The sequence below is a fragment of the Chamaea fasciata genome, unplaced genomic scaffold (genome assembly GCF_029207755.1).
Source record: "Chamaea fasciata isolate MVZ Bird 193981 ecotype frontalis unplaced genomic scaffold, bChaFas1.0.hap1 SCAF_16, whole genome shotgun sequence".
In the NCBI taxonomy this organism is placed as follows: Eukaryota; Metazoa; Chordata; class Aves; order Passeriformes; family Sylviidae; genus Chamaea; species Chamaea fasciata.
In genome coordinates this window covers 12,275,906-12,299,586 of record NW_027094101.1, presented here as the reverse complement: position 1 = coordinate 12,299,586, position 23,681 = coordinate 12,275,906, and the positions used below count along the sequence as shown (strand labels likewise).

The window sequence follows — 23,681 nt, the reverse complement described above, 5'->3', positions numbered from 1 at the left end:
CCTGAAATGTGACAGTTCTGTAGAAGCAGCTATATAGTGCTTTCCTGTGCAATGCAAGAGCGATGTTCCAATAATAGCATTTATAATCCAGATGTGCAAAAGTCAGGTCTGTCTTGTGAGCCTCCTGTACAGTTCATGTTTGAGCACTTCAAATTCAAACTTGCAGAGGAATATTACATTTCTTCTTTTTATTTGTTCCTGGTGTTCAATCACATGCATTTTGTTGGTTTAGCTCTACTAAATAGTATCAGATGTTTCATTTCTTCTGGTTAGGAACAAATCACTTTGAAAACTTTTGAGAGAAGGTAAGATGCTCTCAGTCAAAGAGTTTGAGTTCAGTTTTTGGTGTCTGATCCCCTGATCTTGCACTGCAGGAGGATTGACAACTTCTGAGGTCTTAAAGGAGACTACTTATTCTTTATCTCACTTCTTGCAGCAAGAAAAATCTTACTAATATCCAGCTAATAACCTGAGTATTCACTAAAGCACTGATTTCAATAAAAATAGAAATAATCCTCTTCTGTTGTCTTTCTCTGCACAAATTTATCCCAGTCCTTTGCTGGTCCCTTCCAAGGGCACTGACACAGGTTGATTAAAACCTAAATGAAGGTGAGATTAAAAAGGCCATTCTTTCTCTATCCATTTCTAATATCAATTGGAATTGACAAAAAGTAAAAAAGTGGGTGGCAGGAAAGGCTTTTGCCATCTGGCACTGATACAGCAGTGTCCTGGTTTTCTCATCTTGGGTGCTTTCTCTCCTCTTCTGTTATTCTGAGCAGAGCATGATCCCCTAGCTTTACATTGTCCTGAGAAAGTTGTGAGAGACATCATGAGAAATCAAGTATTCCCATGAATTCAGTACCCACTGTGATTGCTGAGGAATGCATAGGACTGGAATGTGTAATGAAGAAGTAGAATATTTTAATAGGTCTTAGGGGAGGGGAGAAAAGTAAACACATGATGTCATTCTTTCAGGTGAGAGCTATTTACTGTGTTACCTGGAAGATTTCTTGAGGGTTAATCCAGGGAATTTTGTTCTTCCAAATTAATTCTCCTGTGTAGCAGCTTTTTACACAGAGGTGCCTGCAGAGTACCAGAGCAATCCCACTGACACTGATCTGGCTTCAGTCTCAGACCCTCAGACTGGGGCAGAAGAGATGTGACCCATCTCAGGGAAAGCCAGGTTTTAGCTTGGCCTGGATAGGCCAAGTGTAAGACCCCACACTGAGTTTAGGAATGGTGTTGAGCTGCTGAACATGGGATTAGGTGTGTCTCCAGATGTGTATTAGCAAATATCGATGAGACAATTGATTTCAGACATTAAATAGCAACGAAGTTGGAAAAGCTTTCTTAACTTTCTGCCATTCAGATTTCGAGGCGAACTTCCTATCAGCTGAGCTTTCTAATGCTTTATGCCAAATCCTGCCTGCCTTAGATGCTCTTTGCTTGTAGCTCTTGGCTAAACTTTAGTATTTAAACCATTGCCAGTGTCTTGAGTAGAGCTGAGTTATGGCTTACATTACTTCTAATGCCTTCAAGTCTTGGTATGTTATCTCTTCAAAATATGAAACTTGTCAGTAGTGAACAGAAATTCTTTCTGATCCCTTTAAAGACCTATAGGGTCTTTATTGTTTTGGGGTTTGAATTGGTTATTTCTCCAAGGCACCCTGCTCACTTAGGATATCTACCCTCTGCTGGTTTCTGCAATCAAACCATAGCACTTGGCATGGCAGGGTGCTTGAATGATGTATTTATACAGGCAGGAGGCAGGGTTTAATACCATCTCATGATTCACTGTGCAGTCCTATTAATATGAACTTGACTCGGGGGAATAAGTAGCTGTTACTTGTCAGCAAATCCTGAGTGTATTAAGGGGGTGAAGTTGTATTGAAAGATCCTCACAGTGATACTCTGCTGTTCCCAAGGGAAGCAAATGAAAACTGTACTTTGATGAATAATGAATGTGCTAATTGGGGTCAAGAAGAAGTCATGGCTTCCTGTGATACGGGAGTTAGAGTAGCCTGACTACAGCAATAAAGAAAGGTCTGTTTGACCAGATTTGGCAATAAAAATATGTGGCTGTCTGTCATCTCTGTCATCTCCACACAGCTAAAGCCTGGGATGTGATGGTGACAGGCGGGTGCTTTATCTCTTCTACAACACAGGGCTTTATTCCTGAGATCCTCTTTGAGGTATTGCTTGGTGCCCATAAGAATACGGCCATGAACTGATACTGAGACTGGCTGAGTGCTCAGATATTGCCCAGAATCCTGTGTGGAATGGATGAAGATCTCTCATGGCATGGCTTGGGTATATCACTAGGATTTATTAAGAGTGAATATTGGGTAGAGTCAGTCTGTTCCTGATTTGCAAGGAAAAATGTGTTTGTTGCTGCTGGGCTGTATTTGCAAATGAATTTACCCTAAGGGGAAGATTACAGCCTCTTCTTACCTGCTGACAAAATGCATGCAAAAATACATATTTCTTGGTCATCCTGCATTCAGCACACAAAAGGGAAGAATAAATGGAAGAGATTAAGGAAGATATATGCAAGTATGATTCTAATATATATTTTGTGAAATACATCTACATACAACCTGAGACTTTATTAAAGATGTATGTGATACTGCTTATCATTTCTGGAAGATGAACATAATTTTCAGCAGTTAGTCTGTGTAACTGCACGATGTCAAACAAGCGTGAGATCTTGAAAGTGTTCTAAGTTTCATACAAAATTTTCTAAGCTGCTTAACTTCTCATGGATTGGAGGCTAATCTCAGCTGGTTTAGGAAATGGAGATAATCTCAAGAGCAGAGTAGCAGATATCTGAAGTAGCCTGGAGATGGGAGAGAGTGTGTTCTCAGAGAGGCCAACAGGGAAAATTCAAGTGCTTTGGTACAGCTATCCAGCTGATAAGAGTTATGTAATGAAAGCCAGCGTGGAACTCTGCGAGACAAGGGAAACAGTGCACTGCTCACTAAGGCAGAAGAAACTAAGTGCAGAACTTTGTAACACATCTTCAGTGCTGTGAATAGGTTGTGATGTCTGCATGTCAAAATCTACTCCTGGTACTTAAAACAACAGTATTTTCCTGCAGTTTTGCAGCTAACTTTTCAGAGTGATCCAGGACAACTGGAGACACACAGAGAAGCTTCCTTCACAAACAGAGTTCTGCAGGCCCATGGAGGTGTGTTCTGCCACTTTTTATAGCTTTAGGAGATTTTCTTCTGTTAGGCACCTTGCAGTTCAATGTCATTCTTTTTCCTAGTGCAGAGCACAGCACATGAAATAACTGAAGTTTTCAGATTCATCCTGCTTTAATTTTGACACAAATGCTGGGATAATAGTGTGGTTGTGATCTAGAATCTTTCTAATTGTTATGATAGTGCAGCTAAGTTAAAAGACACCTATAGCTATTTGATTGGGGCTTTTTTTTTTTTTCCAGAGTAGCTGTTCCCAGATTGTTCTTAGCTTTTGTGCCTTGATATGTAGAGCTGATGACAGGTCCTTAGGTTTCTGTGGTAGCCCAAGGGAAGTCCAGGCACAGAGGGATCCTTAACTCCAGTTTCAACCTGCTGCTTCTCTCTAGCATACATTTATCACCTGTGTAAGTGAATGTGTCTTGCAACTCACTGAAGGGTAAATCACTCTGCTGCTGTCAGGGGAAAAATGCTTATCTTTTAGCAATCCAGTCTAAGTAGGGAGCGAGGGTTTCCAAGACATAGAAGAGGGCAAGCCTTGCCTTTAAGAGCTCTGGAGAAAGTGAAGCTAAGTAGATGTGTATCTTTGAAGTGTGTGTGTGTGTGTTCTTTTATGTTGCTGTCACTGTGGTGATCTCCTTGTACCAGATGCGATTCTCTTCAGAGGAAATTACAATCAGAGATGGATACAAATTGGAGTTGACCTGCAGAGAAACAGTGATATTGGTCATCATGCACTGGGCAGTGTCAGTTCATCCCCCAGTCAATGTTTTTGTGTGGCATTCTGGCACGAGGAGGTTTTGTGGGCTGAAAGAGAGTGTTCATAGATGTTTAGAGAGAGTCTTAGCTGGTAGCAGGCAATTTCAGGAGAGACCATCAATGCCATTTGGAGTTGGGCTAGGAGGTGAAGGAGCACAGTATTCGAGACAAGACAAAGAGGATATCAATCTGTGGGTTGTTGACAGTAGTAACTTGGGTAGGGATAGGCTGGAGTGAACCTTTGAAGGGGATGACAAGTACTGGGTAAAGATAATAAAAGGATGTGTTTTGGGGTAGCAGAGGTAAAGTGATCTTTATGGGAGCATTCCAGAAGAAATGCCAAATAAACATGCCATTCTTTAGCCAGCATGATACTGCAGCAGCCCATGGCTCAGTGCACGGCACTGAGAGTAAGAAAGGAAGTTGAAACCAGACAGAAAGGATTGGCTGTGTGCTCAGAAATCACCATTTACTAAAATATTGCACTTCAAGTGTTGCAAGGCCAGTTGGCCTCCAGGGCAACAGCCTTAATTTCCCTAGGGCTACGAATAGTTTCCCGAACATGTTTCCCAAGTTTTTGCTTCTGTCTGAAGCTCTCATATTTGGCAGAACTGTAGTTATCTTTATTTATCTTTGAAATCTCTAAACTTACTCTCGTCGTATATTTAGAAGAAAAAGGCTTAAACTCGAACTTCAGTGGAACTGAAGCATTCTTGTTTTCTGACTGAAGAATCAGCTGGGTTCATCTTGACCTGCTGCTAGTTTTTAATGTGCTCCGAAGAGCTAATGTAATTGTTAGATGCTAGTGTAATTTTTTAAATGGAAACTTCAAGTTCAGAAGACAAATGTGCTAATTCCAAATATGCTGTATCCCATATGCTTGAAAAAGGTGATTTCTCCCAGTTTTAAACAGTTTGTATGCCCTTGCCCTATTCTCTAGGATAGTGAACTGAGATGCTTAATAGACTCAAATAACTCTGCTGTGCTGGTTATCAGTATGAGAGCAGCAGATAGCTTTGACTTGTATAGGTGGCATTTTCTGCTTTGGGAGTCAGTGAAATGTCTGTGCTGTGTTTTGACTCTGCTGTTCCATGTGAGAGGAGCTGGCTGGGGAGTTGGTGCCTGGCGTGAGCAGCTCCTACACGTTCTTCACGTGGAGGAGAGCAGAACAGTGAGCAGCTGAGGACGGGCCAAGCCTGCGTGGTGCTCCTGGGGCACTTGGAGAGCCTTTGGCTCTAAATGGCTTTTGCAGAAAGGTGGGAATAGTCTTTGGAAGACAAGTGCAGCAGTCATAACAGTGTCAGCAGCTGTGCTGGGGAGGGTGGGGGAAGATGTGCAGGGCAGCTTTTTCTCCCTATCAATATTTCCTTTAATGCCAGATCACCTCAGGCACTGCTAATCAGCAGCAGCTCACCTTCTCTTTCAAAGCATGTGTGGTGCTGGTGTCTAGTAATTCTTTTGTTGAGACAGTAATCTAAAGTTGCTGTGGATGAGGGAAATTATCAGGAGACTCGGAAAACAATTTGTCCTTTCAAGTTTTGGGGTTTCCTGTACCAGAAAACCACTGAGAAACCTTAAAGAGAAAATGGAGAGCATTTGGACAATAGGGAAGGTGGTCAGAAATGGGAGACTTGAACTTAAAAGATTCAAATATGACATAGCATAGGCACTGAAGAGGGTGCCAAGGGTGGTACCTGAATTATTTATGATCTGAGAGATGGGAAAGTTAGGCCAGGGTAGGAAGGAAGTAGAAATTATTTGAAGTTCATTGGTGCTGTGCAGCATTTGGAAGAACTATTGTTTGTGGTATTTTGAACTAGATACAGGCATTAAGAAGAATTAATTATTTGGCAGAAAGATGGTCTAAATAGATTACTTCTGTCAGAATCTGATTAGGGCATACAGCATTGATTGGCTGATGACTGCATTGCAGGGATCTGCCTTTTCCAGGCATTGTGGCCCCAAGGAAGTTGCTTAAGTCTTCTTTTTTTTTGTACCATAGCAAAACTTAGGCATCTGCTTTGGCCTGGGGAAGTATTTTGGTCATTGTCTAATGTGCCATTTACATTTTATATGCAGGTGGGATCAAACCTCTGATCTTTCTTGCACCATTTTCATTTTTCTTGTTCTGCCTGAAAGTATAGCCTGGATTTCAGGCACATTTCTACTTTTATTTCTGTATCTGTGTGTCCATACTGTACAGCAGTCTCCATTTCCTTCTTATTTAAATGGCTTTTTAGCAAGCCTTCAGAGAAACTGCTATTAGAGTACTCCAGTCAGTAGCTTCAGTTCTGCTAAAACATGAGATTGTGATATTTGATTGCTGGGCTTGAAATACTTACGAATTTTGTGACCTTCTACTCCTACCCTACCTTCCTTAACCTATGATCTTCACCTTTAAAAACAGCTTTTCATTAATAAAACCTGGCTTTTTGCAAAATTCTGCATAGTTGAAACAAATCAGATTGTTCATTTTATTTGTATATATATGTTTTACATAGAAAGCTAGCGTTCATGTGTTTTCCTTGTTCTTTCTTCCTCTCTGATTGCTGCAATCAATTTTTAGTTTCAGAAAAGCCATGAAAAAATTTAATGAAAGAAACCAAAGCCAACTAGGGTTTGGGAACAGCTGAAAGTAACATACCTTCTATGAGCACACTGAAAATGGCTTAATGTGTCCTCTTTTTTTTATTTCTCCCCTAAAAGCATTATAATGTTCTAGAAGGTAATGGAAATGAAAGCTGTGTAGTTGTTTAAAATAGATGATCTCCCGTTTTCCACCCACACATAGAGTTAATTTTTTGCAGGGAGGAGGAGCTCTGCAGAGGCAGGACGTGGTGCTGTCACTACCAGGGACATCACAGAGGTGCTCCATGTGCACCCCCTGACCTTTCTGGCTTTGTCCTCCCACAGGTGTTGGGTCCATGCTTGACCTCGATCATGATAAAAGTCCTGCAGAAGTGTAGCAGAGCTCTCAGCTTTATCAATACTCTTCTGGCTCATTCTCTGTCCTCAGCACCCTTTGTGGTCAAATATCATTTACTCAACAAATTCCAGAGGAACAGGCACGACCATTGACGCTAACTAACAGCAAACTGTAAAACTCAAGTGAAATTTTCTTTTTGTGCGGCTGGGAGGGAGAAGAAGAGTGTTGGTCTAAGGTGGTGGAGCTGGTGTAGAGGCACTGGGCATAAGTTCCGAGCGAGTAAAGCTCTGCTGTGCCTCTGTGGGTTCTTTTGGCAGAGGTTTGTGTGAGCTTTGGTGGCCGGTGCCCACGTGGGACATCCCCTCAGAGCCCAGCCGCCAAGTCAGAGCTGGCGTCTGCAGTGCCCCCACGCCGAGACATTTAGAGCCGCGTTGTTATAGTGAGGCAAGCAAAGTGTCCTCGCGTTAAAACCTGTAACTATGGTTTGTTTTCAGTTTTTGTGTGTGTGTGTATTACTATCTGCAGTGTAGAAAATAGCAATGCCTCTTAGGCATTTGATGTTTTCATTATTCTGGGGTGTTTATACTGCTTGCGAAGGACTGGAAGTGTCCTCCTGGAAGTTGCTGCGTTCACACTACCACTACTATTTGTATCATATTCTGTGATAAGCCACCCTTTTTTGTTACTGTGGGTTTGGGAGGCTGTTCTAGACCCTCACTAGACAAGACCAAAATACTTCAAAAAAACCCCCGAACTTGAAAAAATATGTTCAGCCTAAATTTATTCATAACTAGGTTTTTCTTGATTTTTAGAGTGTCAGGATTGTCCTTAGCTTAAACGGTCTCTTCCTCCTACTGTTTTCTTCCCTATTCACAGATTGCTTTGCTGGGATAAACAAATCAAATTTAGGTTTCTGTTGCAACATAGTTGTTCCAGTCCCCTGAATATAAAAAGGAATTTCTCTAAAATGGTTGTATTTGAATTTGACCTTTTTTTTTTTTTTTTTTTTTTTTTTTTTTTTTTTTTTTTTTTTTTCCCATTTAAGATGAAGTGAACTGTATTCTGTTGGAAGTACCTCTAAGAAATCAACAAATAATTGAGAATTAAAATTAGGAAATACTGCTAATTTTCCTTTTCCTATTTGCATCTCACAAACATCTCAAATTCTTTAAACAGATGCAATGAGATCCGGCTTTTCTTCCTCCTGAGTTTAGCTCTGAAGTTTCTGTTATTAGGAGGAGTGTGATCTTGCATTTTGTATTGTTGAATTCCATCCCATTTCTATTAATGCAGCCCATAAGATTTAGCAGTTCTTTCTATGTAATATCCTTATCCCTTCCAGTCTTGACAGTACCTTCCAACTTTGTGTCATCAGGAAATTTCATCAGCAGATTGCCTCGTGCCAAAATAATTAAAGAAAATGTTAAAAAAAAAAATCTGTCCCAAAATAGATCACAGAAAAGCTTCCCCTGAGCCTGCGCTTTCCTGTACAAATCTTCCTCCTCGGGTTTTCTAACATCTTATCAAATATATACATGCTGAAACAAAAAATCTGCCAGGTATTTTACAGAGCAATTTAACAGTCTGTATTTTATGTCAGTTGTCCCACTGGAGTCATTTGAGTAAAGCTTGCAAAATCCATTTTATAATCTCCATTCCTGGGTGAAAGAAATCAGCTTTCTTTTCAAATGCAGCTCTCTCTGCTTGATGAAACAAATAAGCATTAGTTAAAATGAACTTTTGGGGTTTTTTAGAATTTAAGTATTTTTAAGTGAGTTGTGACTGCAACTTGCTTTCTCATATATACCTTTTGTTTATGTATTTCTCTGTGAAAGTTAGTGACTGGTTTTATATTGGAATGAATGACGATCTTTTGAAAAAATCCATGATGTGTCAGGCTGCTTGATAATTAAACTGCAGAGTTTCTCTTCCTCGGTAATAAAAGACCAAGAAATAGGATTTCTAGCTAGGCATGGTCAGATAACCAGTGAGAGCACCATCATCCTCAACAGACAAGTGAAGCAGTTCTGAAACAGGAGATGGAGTGGGGTAGACATCACTTCATCATGTGACAATTGCTGGCCTCGTTGGCAGCTTCTGCTGAGAGCATCACTGAGGGTCACAATTCCACATCTAAAGTTAGCAGTGGGGTAAGGCTGGCAGTGCGGAGGGCCAGCAGGCAGCTGCTCAGGGAGATTTCTAAATCCTGCAGCACGGCCGCTGTGATACACGAGAATCAATTACTGAAAACCTTCCATGATGGTCAAAATGTGACATTAAATAATTGAGTATCACATCAAATCTTGCCTGCAATTAGTTATCTGGAAAAGTAATTATGCAACAAAATCAAGTAGCTGAAATTAGTGGTGTGAAGCACCCTGATTATTCGAAGACTGAAGGAGATCTTTTTTTTATTATTATTTCACTTGTAACATGAAGTTGTAAGTACCTAACTAATTCTTTATTTCAATAAAGTCTTGCTCAATTGTAATTCTTGTCGTTAGTTACATCTGCAGTAGAAGATACATAGCACATAAAACAGGTGTTAATGACTGAGTTGGTTTTGTCTAAAGTAAAAATGAGCTGCGGAAGAGAATGTCTTGTGAATTTTACATTTAAAATCAAATCTGATTTGATTTAGGAAGGAAACCAGCCTAAATTTCAGCCCTTTGTCTCTTACACCAGTAGTGCAAGTTGATTGGGAGAACAGAGTTGAAATACTCTAATGGGAAAATGTGTTCTTTTAAAGTAGTTATGATCAATTTAACTACATAGATGTTGTGAAAGGTTAGAAAAGCCATTAAAATATAATTTACACTGATAGAAGTCATTAGCTTGCGTTAGTTAACTCACATATTCAAAACAAACAAGAAAAATATAATGAATCGAAACAGAATATACCCAGTATAACAGACTGAAGTGTAAATGCTCACATGAACATTGTTTAACAGCTTATAAATACAGGGAAATGTCTAATGATGCAATCGTGATAAACCTGATTATTTTGAAAACGGCTTCTGATAGTAACTGTTGTCATGTATATGCCAGAACTGATAGGAAAATTATTTCTAATCAGTAGATCTGTACAGAATTTGATCTCTATGTGTTTAGTACTTAAAAATCTGAACTGATAAAGAGTAGTTGGCTAGTCATGTTACTTAAGCTGCTCCCAAAATAGCACCTTCCTTTTTGGGTAGAGTTAGGTTTGCAGCTGTTGTCTCTATCTGTTGTCTCTGAAGAAAATTTTAACATTAAGTGTTGCTGACGTCAATTTTTTTCTTTTTTTTACAGCTGATGTGGGCTTTGCCCCTGACAGAAGTTATTTGGTTCTAGCTCTGAGTTTGGAAGAAGTTGGTATATAGATTTTCCCCTAACTTTCAATTGATGTGTTTAGCTTTAGTGGGAGTAATACTATCACTTAAACCATGTTGTCGTCTCAAGGAGTTTTGCTACATCCCTATGGAGTGCCAATGATTCTGCCGGCAGCACCATACTTCGCTGGACTTGTTCAGGTAATGCAAGGCCGCTTCCAACAAGCAACTTAACTCTAGTGCACTTAGAGCAATAATTGGAATTTTTATGGTTGAGAAAGCAAACACTTTTAATACAGGCAAAAGCTCTCGCGTAGTCACTGAGAAGACAGTAGGAAATCAAAAAGATGGATCACCCTAATCTGTGTATTGACATCTCTCATGGCTGAATAAATGGTGTAGTTGAGCTATATTTGCTTGTATTGATTTGTCTGCTGTTTAACATTCATGCCTTTGCTTCACGAGGTTGACCACGGGGCAGAGGATTTGCTATCCATTCTAGGTTTCTGAGGGAGTCAGCATTCCCACGGCAGGTCAGAAGACAAAGTAACTCACCATGATGTGTTTAGGTTAAGTGTTTTAGCACAGCAAACAGGAATAGTGTTAAATATGCATTAATTCATACGTTACACGTCACACAGAATGAAAAAGGGCTTGTGGTTTTGTGTGTGTGAAAATATCACCTGCAAAGAATATTTATACACATCCTATTAACTCCTTTGAGCCCTCAGAGTGTAAGATCTTGCTGCAGGGCAAGAGCTCTGTATATTTAGGAGTCAGCTGGCAGCTACCAGCTTGTTGTTGCTGTGTTTGCTTTTGCTATTATTTTATTTTTTATCAAAAAGTGGCACTACTGGAGTTTCTTCTCTTAGGGTTGGGATTCTGAATAGATGGTGTAGATGCTAATTAAGCAGTGAGTATCCTGTTGTTTACAGTATTAGAAGACATTAGGAAAAGCCAACATTTCTGAACTGTGACAGAATTGTGCTAAGTGTCAGTTGTTGGATATTGTGCATTGTTAGGGCATTTCTGTGCTGTGCTAGGGATGAGTCAAATTAACAGCGAGGGAGAGGGGAACCTTCATTGTGCTCCTTCACTCCAACACCTTGCTGATGTAGAGGGGCAATCACAGCATGAAACAGGTGGTTTTTCCATATATTCCCTTCAGTAATAGAAGACTGTGGGTTGTGTTCTTCACTTCAGGCTTAATATCAGACACATATGTCTAAAATAGAAATACAGCATTGCACAGTGGCTGTTATCAGGTATTGGGAATCTGTGTCTTGTGGGACACGCAAGCTGAGGCTGCCTTTTATGCAGTGAGACACATCCAGCAGGCCTTCCTATCCGTTAGAATTTGGGGGTGAAGGTCGGACGCTGGAGCTCAGGCAGACCCTCTGCCATCCTGTCCAATAAATAATTACAAGCAAATCGTGCCTTTCACTCTATGCTGATTGATGTTGAAATTGCTTTTGAAAGTTCTCATAAGTTCCTGTTATAGATTAAGTGCCGGTGTAGGAAAAATAACTGCACCCAACTGAAATGGGTGAATGTAATCAGGTTTAATGGACTCGAGAGCTTGTTGGGAATTAAATAACTATTGATTTGTTGGAAAGTTGCTGTCATTACAAAATGCCACTCTGGACGCATTATCCCAGCAGATAGATTAGAAGAAAGGGCCCTTTGAAAATTTGGGATGCCTTATTTCAGTCTTTTTCCTCTTCATTCTTTCCTCAGAAAGATCTATCCAGGCCTATGTTAGTCCTTTAGCATAGATCTAAAATAGCCAAGCAATAAGAACTGCTGAAATAAAAAATAGGTATTAGAGATGCAGTTGAACAGTTTTATTTGTATGAATACTTTTCTAGTCTCTTGTCTTCTCTCTCCCTGATGTCAAACCTGAAAATGGCATTTTGGAAACCAAGTACACATTTGAGTTACTGTCTTAATGAGGGAATTACAGGATTCACTGGTTTGAGCAATTTGTCCCCCAAGATTTTACCTGCATTTACAGTGCTCTGGTCAGCTTAGGACACCAGAATGCCTATTGTTTTTCTCTTAAAGTAAATCTAAGTATCTAAAATAAATAATGCAAAGTGCATTTGATAGGAATATTTATGTCATCCTCTTCTAAGCAGTAATTACATAATATTCTGAACTTTAGTGGAAATTATCTTCAGAAATATGCCTTGATAAACTGATTATGTAAATGTTTTTTTTCTGGGTTGCAGGTTGAGAACCACAACCCTGAGTGATTTTTTTGTTTGTTTGTTTGTTGGGGTTTTTTTTTTGTTTTGTTTTTGTTTTTTTTTTTTAATGTGAAGCAGATTTAATGTGCTGTAGTCTTATAAGATGCCAGTTTATTTATTTGCATGGATTTCTGTGGAAAGTAGGTGTACCTCTGATCAGGGATTCCCCATGATTTCCAACTGGGTTTGTTCCAAGGTTGTGTATGAAAGCAGTGTAAAGCATTGCTTAGAGATTTGGAGACTATTTTGGGAGGGTTTTTTTGTGTTTTGTGTTGCACAGTTGAGCAGGAGAGATCTCTATGGACCAAGGTTTGTCTTCAGAGGTCCTGCACCTTCAAGTGCTGTTTATTATTTTACTTGATGCTGTGGATGAGCAGCTGCTCCAGACCCCCCTAAATTCATCAGTAAACCTTGCCTTGCATCCTCTGCTTGCTTCTGTCACCCCCTCTTGTAACTGAGCAGTGCAGCATGTGAAAAACAAAAAAAGGGGTGGATGCCGTGGGTACATTTCCAGACACACCTTATATGAGCAGCCACGTGCATTTTCCTCATTGCTCCTGTTAAGGACATTTGTTTTCCTTTTACTGAGATGATGTGTTTGAGTGAGATGATGGAAAGTGAAATGTTTTTGTTCTTGGAGAGACACAAGGTCCGGGGTTACAGAGATGTTGATTTGTATCAAATTACATTAAATAGACCTGCAAAGTTATTTTCCAGTAAATAGATATACCTGAAACCTATTAGAGTGATGGCCTATGACATAGTAAAGCATTTTAAAATGAGAAAATATCTTTGCCTCTTCCTTCCTTCTCCTGGGTAAAACTATTTGAGGGGAAAAAAAAAATCAGATGCAAGTACAAATAATGCATAAACAGCTTTATGCCTCCTGTAGGTGGGGAGATATTTCCTGCCTTGGCACAAAAGGTCCACTGGCGGCTTCAGGGGCTGTCACAGCTCTGCTGCCACGAGGACCCAGGCAGGGACTGCAGTGAGCCACTGTGTGTGCTGAGGGCAGCAAGGCCCACTTTGTGTCCAAACTGTCCTGCTGCTCCTGCTGGCAGGGGAAATGAACAAAATGCCATCTAGGATTAAGTGTCAATCCAGTCAGAGGTTTCTTCTCCTGCCCTTGGTCCCCATCCCAGTTTAGTCCCTGGATTCCCAATGGGGAGCCCGTATGTCTGTGTAGGAACGCAGTCAGGAGGGAGTTGGATGGCAAAGGTCCTTGGTCAGGGTGTGCTCCTCTACCATCCCACCAGTTCTTAGAATAAATGGGAAACCAAGCCCCAGTTGTCATTCAATTACAACGTTTGTTTTCAGGCTGCACTGTCTCACAATTCAGAGAATGCTGTTATTTTGTTAAATAATATCTGAGAGGTCAAATCAGCTCCATCTTTCATGGCTCTGAACATAAAATGTTTTCAGTTGTTCTGGTTACTTGGAATGCTAGATTTGTGATAAAGTATTTTGACGACACACATGCAATACATGACATCCTAATACAGGATGCTAAATTATTTATTTCATGGCTGGGTTAGGTAGCTCCATTTCCATTTAGTAGAGAAAGAGGAGTTCAAAGGCATTACTATAAAAGTTATTAAAGTTGAAATTGTTTAGACTTTTCAGTAAACTACTGCAAAGCTCTGGAAAGAGAGACAGTTCTATTTAATAGAAAATGTGGAGTTTTATATATAAGATTATAAAAATGGGATTATTATTAATATAGTCAGTATTTTTAAAAAATATGCTTTTATTTTAACATAGTAACCAGAAAAGTTCTAAGAGTTCTGAAAGTTTAAGCTTGTGTTCACTGTTAAAAACTAAGCTAAAACCTTCCTTTCTGTCTGCTTTTATTTGCTTATTTATGTAGTGATAAAGGGGAGATTTGGAGAGGAAAAATAGAAAATAGGCTGGTGATTAACTATTTCAATAAACTGAGAATTACTGTATATTTATGTACATCATTCTTAAGCTTAGATTCTTCTGAAGATAATTTGATTTTTTTTTTCCCTTTGTATCTGATTTTCCATAACTGGTTAACCAGTGTGTTTGACTGACAACTGAAAAAGTGGTAATCTGGACACTGTTCCATTTTATTTTAGGGCTGAGAGAATTGCCTAGAATATGCTGTGAAAAGTAGTGGTGCAGACTTCATCACGGTGCCATCACTTTACCCATCTGGAAAATCCTTGTTTTAGTGCTGTGTCGGGAAGTGCTAGCAGTGGGTACATTCTGAATACTTGTAGGTGTTGGTGTGTTAGGCTACCTGCAAAATCACACTTGCATTCCGGCAATCCAGTCTTGGGGAATGCTATGGATTTGTTGTGTCACCTTACATGAAAAAGGTTTTTGTAATTTGGTTGGTTTTATTTGAATAATACATTTGAAATAGCAGTGAGGAGAGGTTTGAGTTCTTCCTGTGTTGCCTGCAGTGGTGTATGGTTGTATCTGTTGGTTTTAGATTATGATCTAGTGGAAAGCAGAGCTTAATTTCTGTTTACATTGGCTGAATTGCCTCTTTGAAGTGCAGTAAGTAGATGATTTAGCTTAAATGCAGATTTATTCTGGCTTGATTGTGTTGTTCTGTCTATCCTGTTACTAGTACTGTACTTCCAGTGCTTTGTGAGTGGAGGATGAACGTGTTTTACTATTGCAATCACTTTCCATCTGAGTGTGCATCTTGTCTCGCTTTTGAGAGACCATATCTAATATTTCTTCTCTGTCTGAGAGATGCAAAGTTTTTCTCCCTTTTGTATCAAAAGTGTTTTTAGTACATGTGAAGTGGTGGTGTTAGCGATGGATATTGTCTGTATTGTTTTGATAGCTGAAAGGTTTTGTAAACAATGTTTAAATGAATCATAGAATTGTTTCTTGGAAAAGGCCTTTAGGATTTTCAAGTCTGACTGTTAACCCAGCACTGCCAAGTACAACATTAATCCATGTCCTTAAGTGCCACATCTACCCTTAATTTTTAATTTCCCCTTTTAAAATACCTCGAGGGATGATGATTCAACCATTTCCCTGGGCAGCCTGTTCCAGTGCTTGACAACCCCTTTCTAACATCCAATTTAAATCTCCCCTGGTACAACCTGAAGCCATTTCCTCTTGTTCTGTTGCTTGGGAGCAGAGCCCGACCCCCACCTGTCTGGAACCTTGTGCCAAGAATTGTAGAGAATGAGAAGGTTCCCCCTGAGCCTCCTGTTCTCCAGGCTGAGCCCCTGCTGCTCTGAGTGCTCCAGCCCCTTCCCCAGATCTGTTCCCTGCCCTGGACATGCTCCAGCCCCTCAGTGTCCTTCTTGTTGGGAGGGGCCTGAAAGTGACCCAAGATTTGAGGTGTGGCCTCAGCAGTGCCCAGCAAAGGGGTCAGTCACTGTCCCTGGTTCTGCTGGTCACACTGTGGTCAGTACAAGCCAGGTGTCATGGCTAATCATGCTAAATCATGTTCAGCACCCCCAGGGCCTTTCCTGCTGCAGGGGCTTCTGGTGGCCAAAGAGGGCTTGGACTCCTGTGGCCACTGCTCCTGGCCCAGCCAGCCATGCCAGGGCCCTCTGCAGAGCCTTCCCACCCTCCAGCAGGACCTTTGTGTCATCCCCGACTTCCTGAGGGATGTTCAACCCCCTTGTCCAGGGCCTGGATAAAGATGTTGAGCAGAGCTCATCCTGGTCCTGGGCCCTGGGGAATCCTGCTGGTGACCTGCCCCAGCTGGAGGCTCTTCCACTGCCCACTCTCTGGGCCTGGCCATCACCCAGTTCTTCACAGAGAACTTTGCACCCATCCAAGCCACGACCAGCCGGTTTCCTGGACAGTTCTGTGGGAAACGGTGTCAGGCAGACACATCCACAGCCATTCCCCTCATCCACTGATCAGGTCACCTTAGGAGGAGATCAGGTCAGCCAAGCAGGACCTGCCTTTTTAAACCCATGGTGGCCGGGCCTGATGGCTTCGTTGTCCTGTTTGTGCCTTTGGATGGCACTCGAGATGATCTCCTCCATACAACAGGTTAAATTATTTTTCCTTTGAATCCATGGATCAAGCAGTATAGCCAATAAGCATTGTCCATGAAACCTGTCAGCTGCTCAAGAGGCTGCAGACAGCTTGGAAGTATTTGGTTATTGCTATTGTGACAGTTTATGTTCTTTTAACTTGCCTTTATTTCTTGCTAATAAGTGCAGATATTATCCAATACCTGGTGAGTGAACCCGCAGGGGCAAGAGGGAGGGTAATGACATGGAATGTTGTTCCCATTGACCAAAAAGACAATTGTAATAAGGTGAATAGCCTGTCTAAATAGTTTTACTTCAGCTAAGAAACAAGTAGTTATTCTGCCCTGCCACCTGCGTAATTTTTTCTCACTGGCGTTTATTTTGGAAACCAATGGGTGACATAATTCCAGTGGCTAAGGCAAGGCTGTGTTACCTCTTTCACCTCTTATTCTATCCGCTCAGTCGATGCTGTGTTATAGTCAGGGCTTTTTCCATCTGCCAGATTTCATCTGACACTCAACAGGCACATTTTTTTTTCCTTTTTCACTTTTCATGTGATATCAGTATTAGTGAATTTTAGATATGATGATGTGTGATTATGGTCACTAGCTTGTGTGTGGGATAGTACACTCCAATTGAGTGTTTTAGTATGGCAAAAACTGGGTAAATCTGCACCTTTCTGACTGCAGGGGTTTTTAAGGGGAATAAATACAAGAATATTTGAGTTTGTAAGAAAAGAATAATTTCTAGACATGAAATAGCTTTCATTAGTGTAAGTTCTATTTATTTTTTCATCCCCCCAAGTAAGATAAAGCTTTTAAGATTTGGATTCTCTGTTAAAGCTGATTGTTTAACTTGGCTCCCCCAGCTAGAAGCCAGCAAGCTGATACTGCTGTTTCCAAGGATCTGGAATTTCAGCTGATTTTTTTTTTTTCTTTTTTTCTGACTCATGCATAATCGTCAGTAATAAAACTTCTGATGGCCAGATTATGACAGGAGATACAACTTTGAAGTTCTGCTTTCAGTAGAATGATTCACAGCTGATATAAAAATATGCTTGTACTTCTAAATATAGAACAGTCATTTTAATGGAGTTTGCTTGAATTTTTCACCTATTTACCCTCTGATAAGTTATCTTGTGTTCCATGAGCTAATGTTAGAAACCCAGTTCAGATACATCTTTTGGCTTGTCTGCTTGCTTGCTTTAACTGAGGTGTGCAGGTAACTGTTTCCTCAGACCTGGTTTCAAAGAGGGTGTTGTAAAAACACATGAAATGTCTATTTCAGTACATCAGGTTGTGCAAAAAATATGGTAAGGGTGTAATTATTTCAGGTTTAAGTACTTGCACCTGAACTAATTGGAAATTGTCTTTAATTGCTCTGTTACTTCCTAAGAATGCTGGAACCACACCTGTCAAATAATTGACAATCAGGTATCACAGATAACTTGAAAAATGTTGGGGGTTTTTTAGTGTAGTGACAGGTTATGAACACTGTAAATATATAATTGGAAACTGACGCAGGTAAATTTTCCATGGCAGACTGTCCACCTGTGTTTCACAAGACTCAGGTTATCGTGGATTAGGGTAAATTCTGACATCCTGGTTCCTTTTCTTTCTCTAGAGGACAGCTGCATGACCTAGAGGGCTTGGAGAATGACTTACTTTTTCAGTCCTGATGGGCTTAACATATCAGTAAAGAATGTAATTTTGTTTTTAAATCTACATATTGTTTTGTTGCTGACCAAGCTGAGGAAGTAAGTCTCTTGTCTATATTCAAGTCAGAATGGTTCACATTCTCATTATATTTGAGGCCTTGAACTAAATAAAACATGGTGCATTTCAAGGAAGGTTAGTCATCAAGGATAAGTTATTCAGACTTCGGTAAGTATCCTTCTGTCAAAGCAACTTCTAAAGATAAAGATAAAAGTCGTTGGAGCAGTGAACTGATCTAAGCTATGCTGCTGCTTTATTGTGTTTTGGTGGTATGGTGGGTTTGTTTGTTTTTTGGGTTTTGTTTGTTTGTTTAATTCTGACGGAATAAAATGGTGATTTAATGCTTATCCCAAGGCTTTTTCATCTTATAGAGCTGGAAGTACACTTTTGTTATGTCTCTGTCCTCACTTTGCCATATTATTGCAAAGCATGTAGTGCCCTCCTGTTTGCTAATTAGTAGCATTTAAAAGTCATGGAGAAGCGAGGGGCAGATTGTTCATATATTGGTTTGTTATGATAAATGTCTGCGACACTTTGCTTTCTCTGTACCATTTTAATACATAGCAAATTCAATAAAATGCATCTCCAGACATCTTTAGACATGTAAGCTTCCAAACATCCAACCCAGGCAAAAGAGTTCTGCCAAAATGCAAATCCAAGGGTTTCTCTGTAAATTACCAGCAGCTGTGCAGGTACACATCAGCTGTCTTCATTTTCACTGACAGTTGTGCTGAATATGAGCATGTTTCAAACACTTTGAGAGCAAATCATATTGACACTTGAAACCAAGAAAGAGAAAAAAGGGAATTTCCAAACATTTTACTTCCATTCCAGAAAAAACCTTACGATTATGTTAAAACAGAACCTAAACATGAGTGAGTATTCCAAAGAGAATGATAAGAACAGGTTTAGGGAAAAAAAAAAAACCAAAACAAAAACCAAAAAAACAAAACACCAAACAAAACAAAGTCAGGCTTTTTAAAAGCTCTAGCCCCGTAGTTGGTTAAAAGCCGGATGGCATTTAGTTGAGAAATAAAAGGTGACTAGGGGTGAGGGAAAGCATATCTTCCTGCATTTGTGAATGATCCTGGAGATAATAACACAGAATGAATCATTCTTTCTTTCCCTGCTAGCCTCAGTGTGGTGCTGACTGAAGTGAGTTAGCAAACCTGAGAAGTCCTTTGCTACTCCCTGGGGATAACTTTGCTCTGTCAGGGCAGCTCAGGGGATTCAGCTTCGATCAGCTGGATGCTGAACAGAATCTGTGCAGTGGGACCTGCTTCAGATAAGTGAGAGCAAGTTTGAAGGTGTTTACTCTCTGTGCAAAATGGTTCCTTATTCTCTAGGTGCTGGATGTTTATTTTATGTGTACAGGGTTTGTTTTGGTGTTATTTTTGGGAGATTTGGTTTAGCCCTTGACCACATTTTTCGTTTTTGTTTCTCTGATGTATTAGTCTTGCTTATGCAAAAAGATTTTAGAGATACATTTTAGATATTTCGATAAATACAAACCAGCTTTTTATAGTGAAATAAACTCACTTTTGCTAGGTTTTCTTTCTCTTTGACTCGGAATTGTACTGAAAAATGGTATTTTTTTAATATTAATTTATATCTTGCCAACAGGTGAGGTACAGAGAGAAAGTAAACCTCTTCAACTGTATTTCAGTGCTCAGTGAGAATGAAAATATTTTTACTTCAGTTACCGAAAAAGCAAAACAAAAACCCCCCAGAACCTGAAAACTGTTTAGAGCCATCAAAACCCACCAGGATGGAAGAGAATTCTGACTCCTTGTGTACAAAAACCAGAAAAGGCAAATTCTTAAGAAAACCGTGAGGATTGTTAAGAGAATCTCAACAAAACTTGATTCTAGAGAGGCTGAGCTATACTTGAAAAGGTCTGATCCCCTCAGTATCTTGAATAATTTATATTTTGTTACGCATTTGTAGCTGCTAATTAGTACAGAGTGGTTTTTTAGTTTGTGTAGCTGGAAAGTGTCTGCTGTAAGAGCATTGGGTTCATTGTTTGCTCTTCATTCCAAGGAAGGTTCCCTTCAGAGGTGCAGAAATCTCTTCTACCTTGTTCTGAGACAGAGGCAGGAGAATGAGCAATGGAACATGTTCTGTTGTGACAGGTCACGCAAGAGTCTGCTCTGAGGTGAACATGGAAAACTCTGCACCAGCTTTCCTCTCACTGAGGGAAATGAAATGTCATTGGAGCAGCCCCTCCTTCTGGAACACAGCAATATAGTACACTGTTGATTATTACTTTGAAAAAAAGCTTACATCTAGACACTGCTGATTAGAGGGAGGCCTTACATTTAAAACCAGAGAAACAAACTTGAAATCCTGAAACTATCTTAAACTGTCTGTGATCAACTCTTAAAAAAGAAAAAAATCTGTCTTCCGTGTTCCCTTTGTTATCTCTTTTAATTTAAAACATAAATATCTGTCTCACTTTTGCTACCCAAATGCAGGAGGATTTGAGGCCCGCTGAAACATAGCCGCTGGGGTTAGGCCCAGTTCTTAAAAGACCAGCCAGGCTTTGGCAAATTGTTCTCCTTCCTCGATGTTCCCCTGTCAACTCAGTTCTGGTCTTTCCCATTCATTTTAAAGAAGTGTGTGCAGAAATGACTCAGTGTAGTTCCAAGTTTGTTTACTCATTCAGAATCTTAAATATAAAATCAAGGCAAGCCTTGTGTGTAAGGATTTATTTCTGAACACTTCTAAAGGTTACCTGAAATTGTTGATATCCAAAGAAATTTTTCAAAACTGATCCTTCTGTGAGAAAAGAAGTAGATGGATCAGTTTTAGTCTAGCACTGGTCGGTGTGTCTGGGAAAGTGTCCTCACTGGCTCCTGGGGTGACTGATTCTGTAGACAGATGTTGTTGAAGGCCACTCAGACCTTCTGAATGCTGCTATTACAGGAAATGAAATCACCCCATTGCAGGATTCTCTGAGTGCCATTTCTAACTGCCATCCTGTGCTGGATTGACTGCAGTGAGTGCACGGGCTTTTTACTGCAGAGATGAATGTGTTTATTTTTACGCCTTCCTCCGTGAAGGAACAGTTAAAATCAGGCACAGGGAAGTGTAACAGATGTTCGTGCACATTTCCCATCTGAAAATGCCTTCCACTGGCCAAGACAATTGTTAGGCACAATTAAGCCCAGTATATACATCCTGTACTGGAAGCCAAGGCTGCTGAGGGTGTTCCCAGCAGGGGAGCACAGGTTTGGAAAGAAGGAAGTTCGTGTGAACTTTGATCTGTGGCAGGTTTTTGAGTGCCACTGTGTGAAAAACAAAGGAGACCTGACTGACAGCTCAGAGTCTGTGCCCCCACATGTCCTTAAGATACAGCTATACTATATACAACTATAGATTTAGGAGACACTTTCAATCCAGGAGCAAATTTATTTTGCATTTCAAGGATGCTAGCACTTGAAATCTGATTTTTGAGAGGCATTCGGTGTAATGCTGCCAACTGACTTTAAAAGCTTGGGATATTGTGCCTTGTAATGTTCCACATTGAGTGTAATTGTCACTGTAATCAGCTTTATGATGGCAAATCTTCATGATGACTGCAGGGATATATTTTTTGCATATTATGTCTGAAATGTGAGTTACTTCTTGATTTCAGAGGTATAGTGGTAGTGAAGGAAGGAAGGCACTGCAGACTTTTGAACTCGTGTACGAAATGTTTATGCAGAGAGTGGAATTTGCCATTTCCAGTGATGTGATAGCATCCACTGTTGAAAAAGACAGTGAGAACCAGATACTCTTATATTTTGTGATTTGTATTGTAATTGAACCCATTAGAGTTGGCCATTCTGGAAAAGCATGCTTTGCTGGCAGAAAATTGCAGTGATTGACTATTTTTGTTGTATCAGAATATTATACAGACGTTGTGAATGTGTGTTGACCTAAAAATGTCAGTGGGTATTTCATATCAGTCTCCTTTTTGTTTTGGGTTTTTTTTTCTTTTTTTCTTTTTTTTTTTCTTTTCTAGGATGGGGAGGGATGACACAAAAATGCATGATAGACATTGCTTTGCTGTTGTGTAATGCCTGGCTTTTAATAATGTAAAAAGCTCTGTGCCTGGTCTGTAAACAGTCTGTAAGATCTGGGCAGCCAGTGAGTCTTTTCACTGAAATATGCAAGAGAATTCTAAACCAAACCTCTTTGTAATTTCACTCTTATTTGCCTGTAATAAGACACAAATCTATAAAGGGTATTTCCCTGTTCCTCTGGCTTTAGTTCTTCATATAATGTTTTTAACTTTGTCTTTAGATGAATATAAGCTGGGTTTAATATCTCACATCATTTTTGCTCATGGCAGCAATAGGGCAGTGCTTGTCCTAAGTCTCACGTGCAGGTGATGAGACACAGTTACCTGCATTTCACAGGGGAAAAAAATAAAAAAGTGGGGCTCCACTCATTTTTTGGAAAACATTTGTTCCTGTGGGAGAGTATTTCTTTAATGCCTCTTTGTTAGTCCACTGGAACTGATGGAGTTCTGAGGAGTGCCTGGAACCTTGCTTGACACAGCATATGGTTCTATATATGTGCCTAAAATTTATTCAGTGCGTGGTGGCTGGTGGTGGCAAGGTGTTTATCTCTGGGGCTCGTTCTCAAGGAGCATTGTCTTGTTTAAGTGGCTGTGAAATGTACTTTTTATGTGCTGCTCTGCGGTCATCTTGAGGTCGGCATAATCCTGGCTTAAGGTGTCTGGCTGCAGATTTGTCATTTGCATTATTATTGGTTGGTTCTTGCAGAATCAAGCTAGTTTCATTTTTTAAATATATATATATATATTTTTAACAGAAAGTGCTTTTTCTAGAAGAATAAGAGCAAAATGCTGAGCGAGGTATTTCTATTCTCTGGGTTCCAATAAGAAATGGGAGCTCAAGGAGGGCAGAGGTGGTGCTTTAAGTCTTATTTAGCATGGGAGAGAATATTTCAAAATATTAATAAATGTGTGTAGCATTGCGCTTCTGGATAGGAGGGATGAGAATTTCTAGTTTACATTTTCACTTTGTTAGTTGAGTGCTTTGTAGAGATTTTCCTCCCTTGAGTTCTATATGTCAAGATCAGATACCTGAAATACTTAAAAGTAGTTCTGGATCAGAGCCAGACTACATAATTATTTAAACCCATATTTTATAGCTTTGTTTGGTTTTTTGAGTACTTCTTTACTGACACAGCAGAATTATCTGTCTATTGCTTTATTTTTTTGAAACCATTCTGAAGACTTTGTAATGTATCTTTCTTCTCAATGTTTGGCATTTCTGGTATTCTATGCACCTCTGCTATTTCTCACCATGTCTTTTAGAAATGTTTTCTTTTTTTAATGTAATTTAAAACACTTCTTTGTTACTAAATGGCATAACCTTTTCTAATCTTACTAATTAAAATTATTTTCTGGTCACCATGCTTCCATCCCTTTGCGCAAAAAAAAAAAAAAGATCCGGCATCCTCATCACAAAAATAGATGGTGAGTCGGGAATCAGACACCTTCAGAAACAGATCCCAGATGTATTTTTA

General features: G+C 39.9%; 1 protein-coding gene across 36 annotated transcripts in view; it reads left to right on the top strand.

Annotated features, from left to right (window-relative positions):
* RBFOX1 (RNA binding fox-1 homolog 1) overlaps nt 1–23,681 on the top strand; it is a 1,151,565-nt gene that overhangs the window by 901,875 nt on the left and 226,009 nt on the right. For 5 of the 36 annotated variants that reach the window (XM_066197711.1, XM_066197694.1, XM_066197713.1 and 2 more), the window contains exon 2: nt 10,177–10,397. The exons of 29 other annotated variants lie outside the window; for them this stretch is intronic. In XM_066197711.1, coding sequence (XP_066053808.1) covers nt 10,311–10,397 — 87 coding nt within the window. In that variant the 5' untranslated portion in view covers nt 10,177–10,310. The remainder of the gene's footprint in view (nt 1–10,176; nt 10,398–23,681) is intronic. 2 more of the 36 variants (XM_066197698.1, XM_066197697.1) reach the window with 2 other exon arrangements.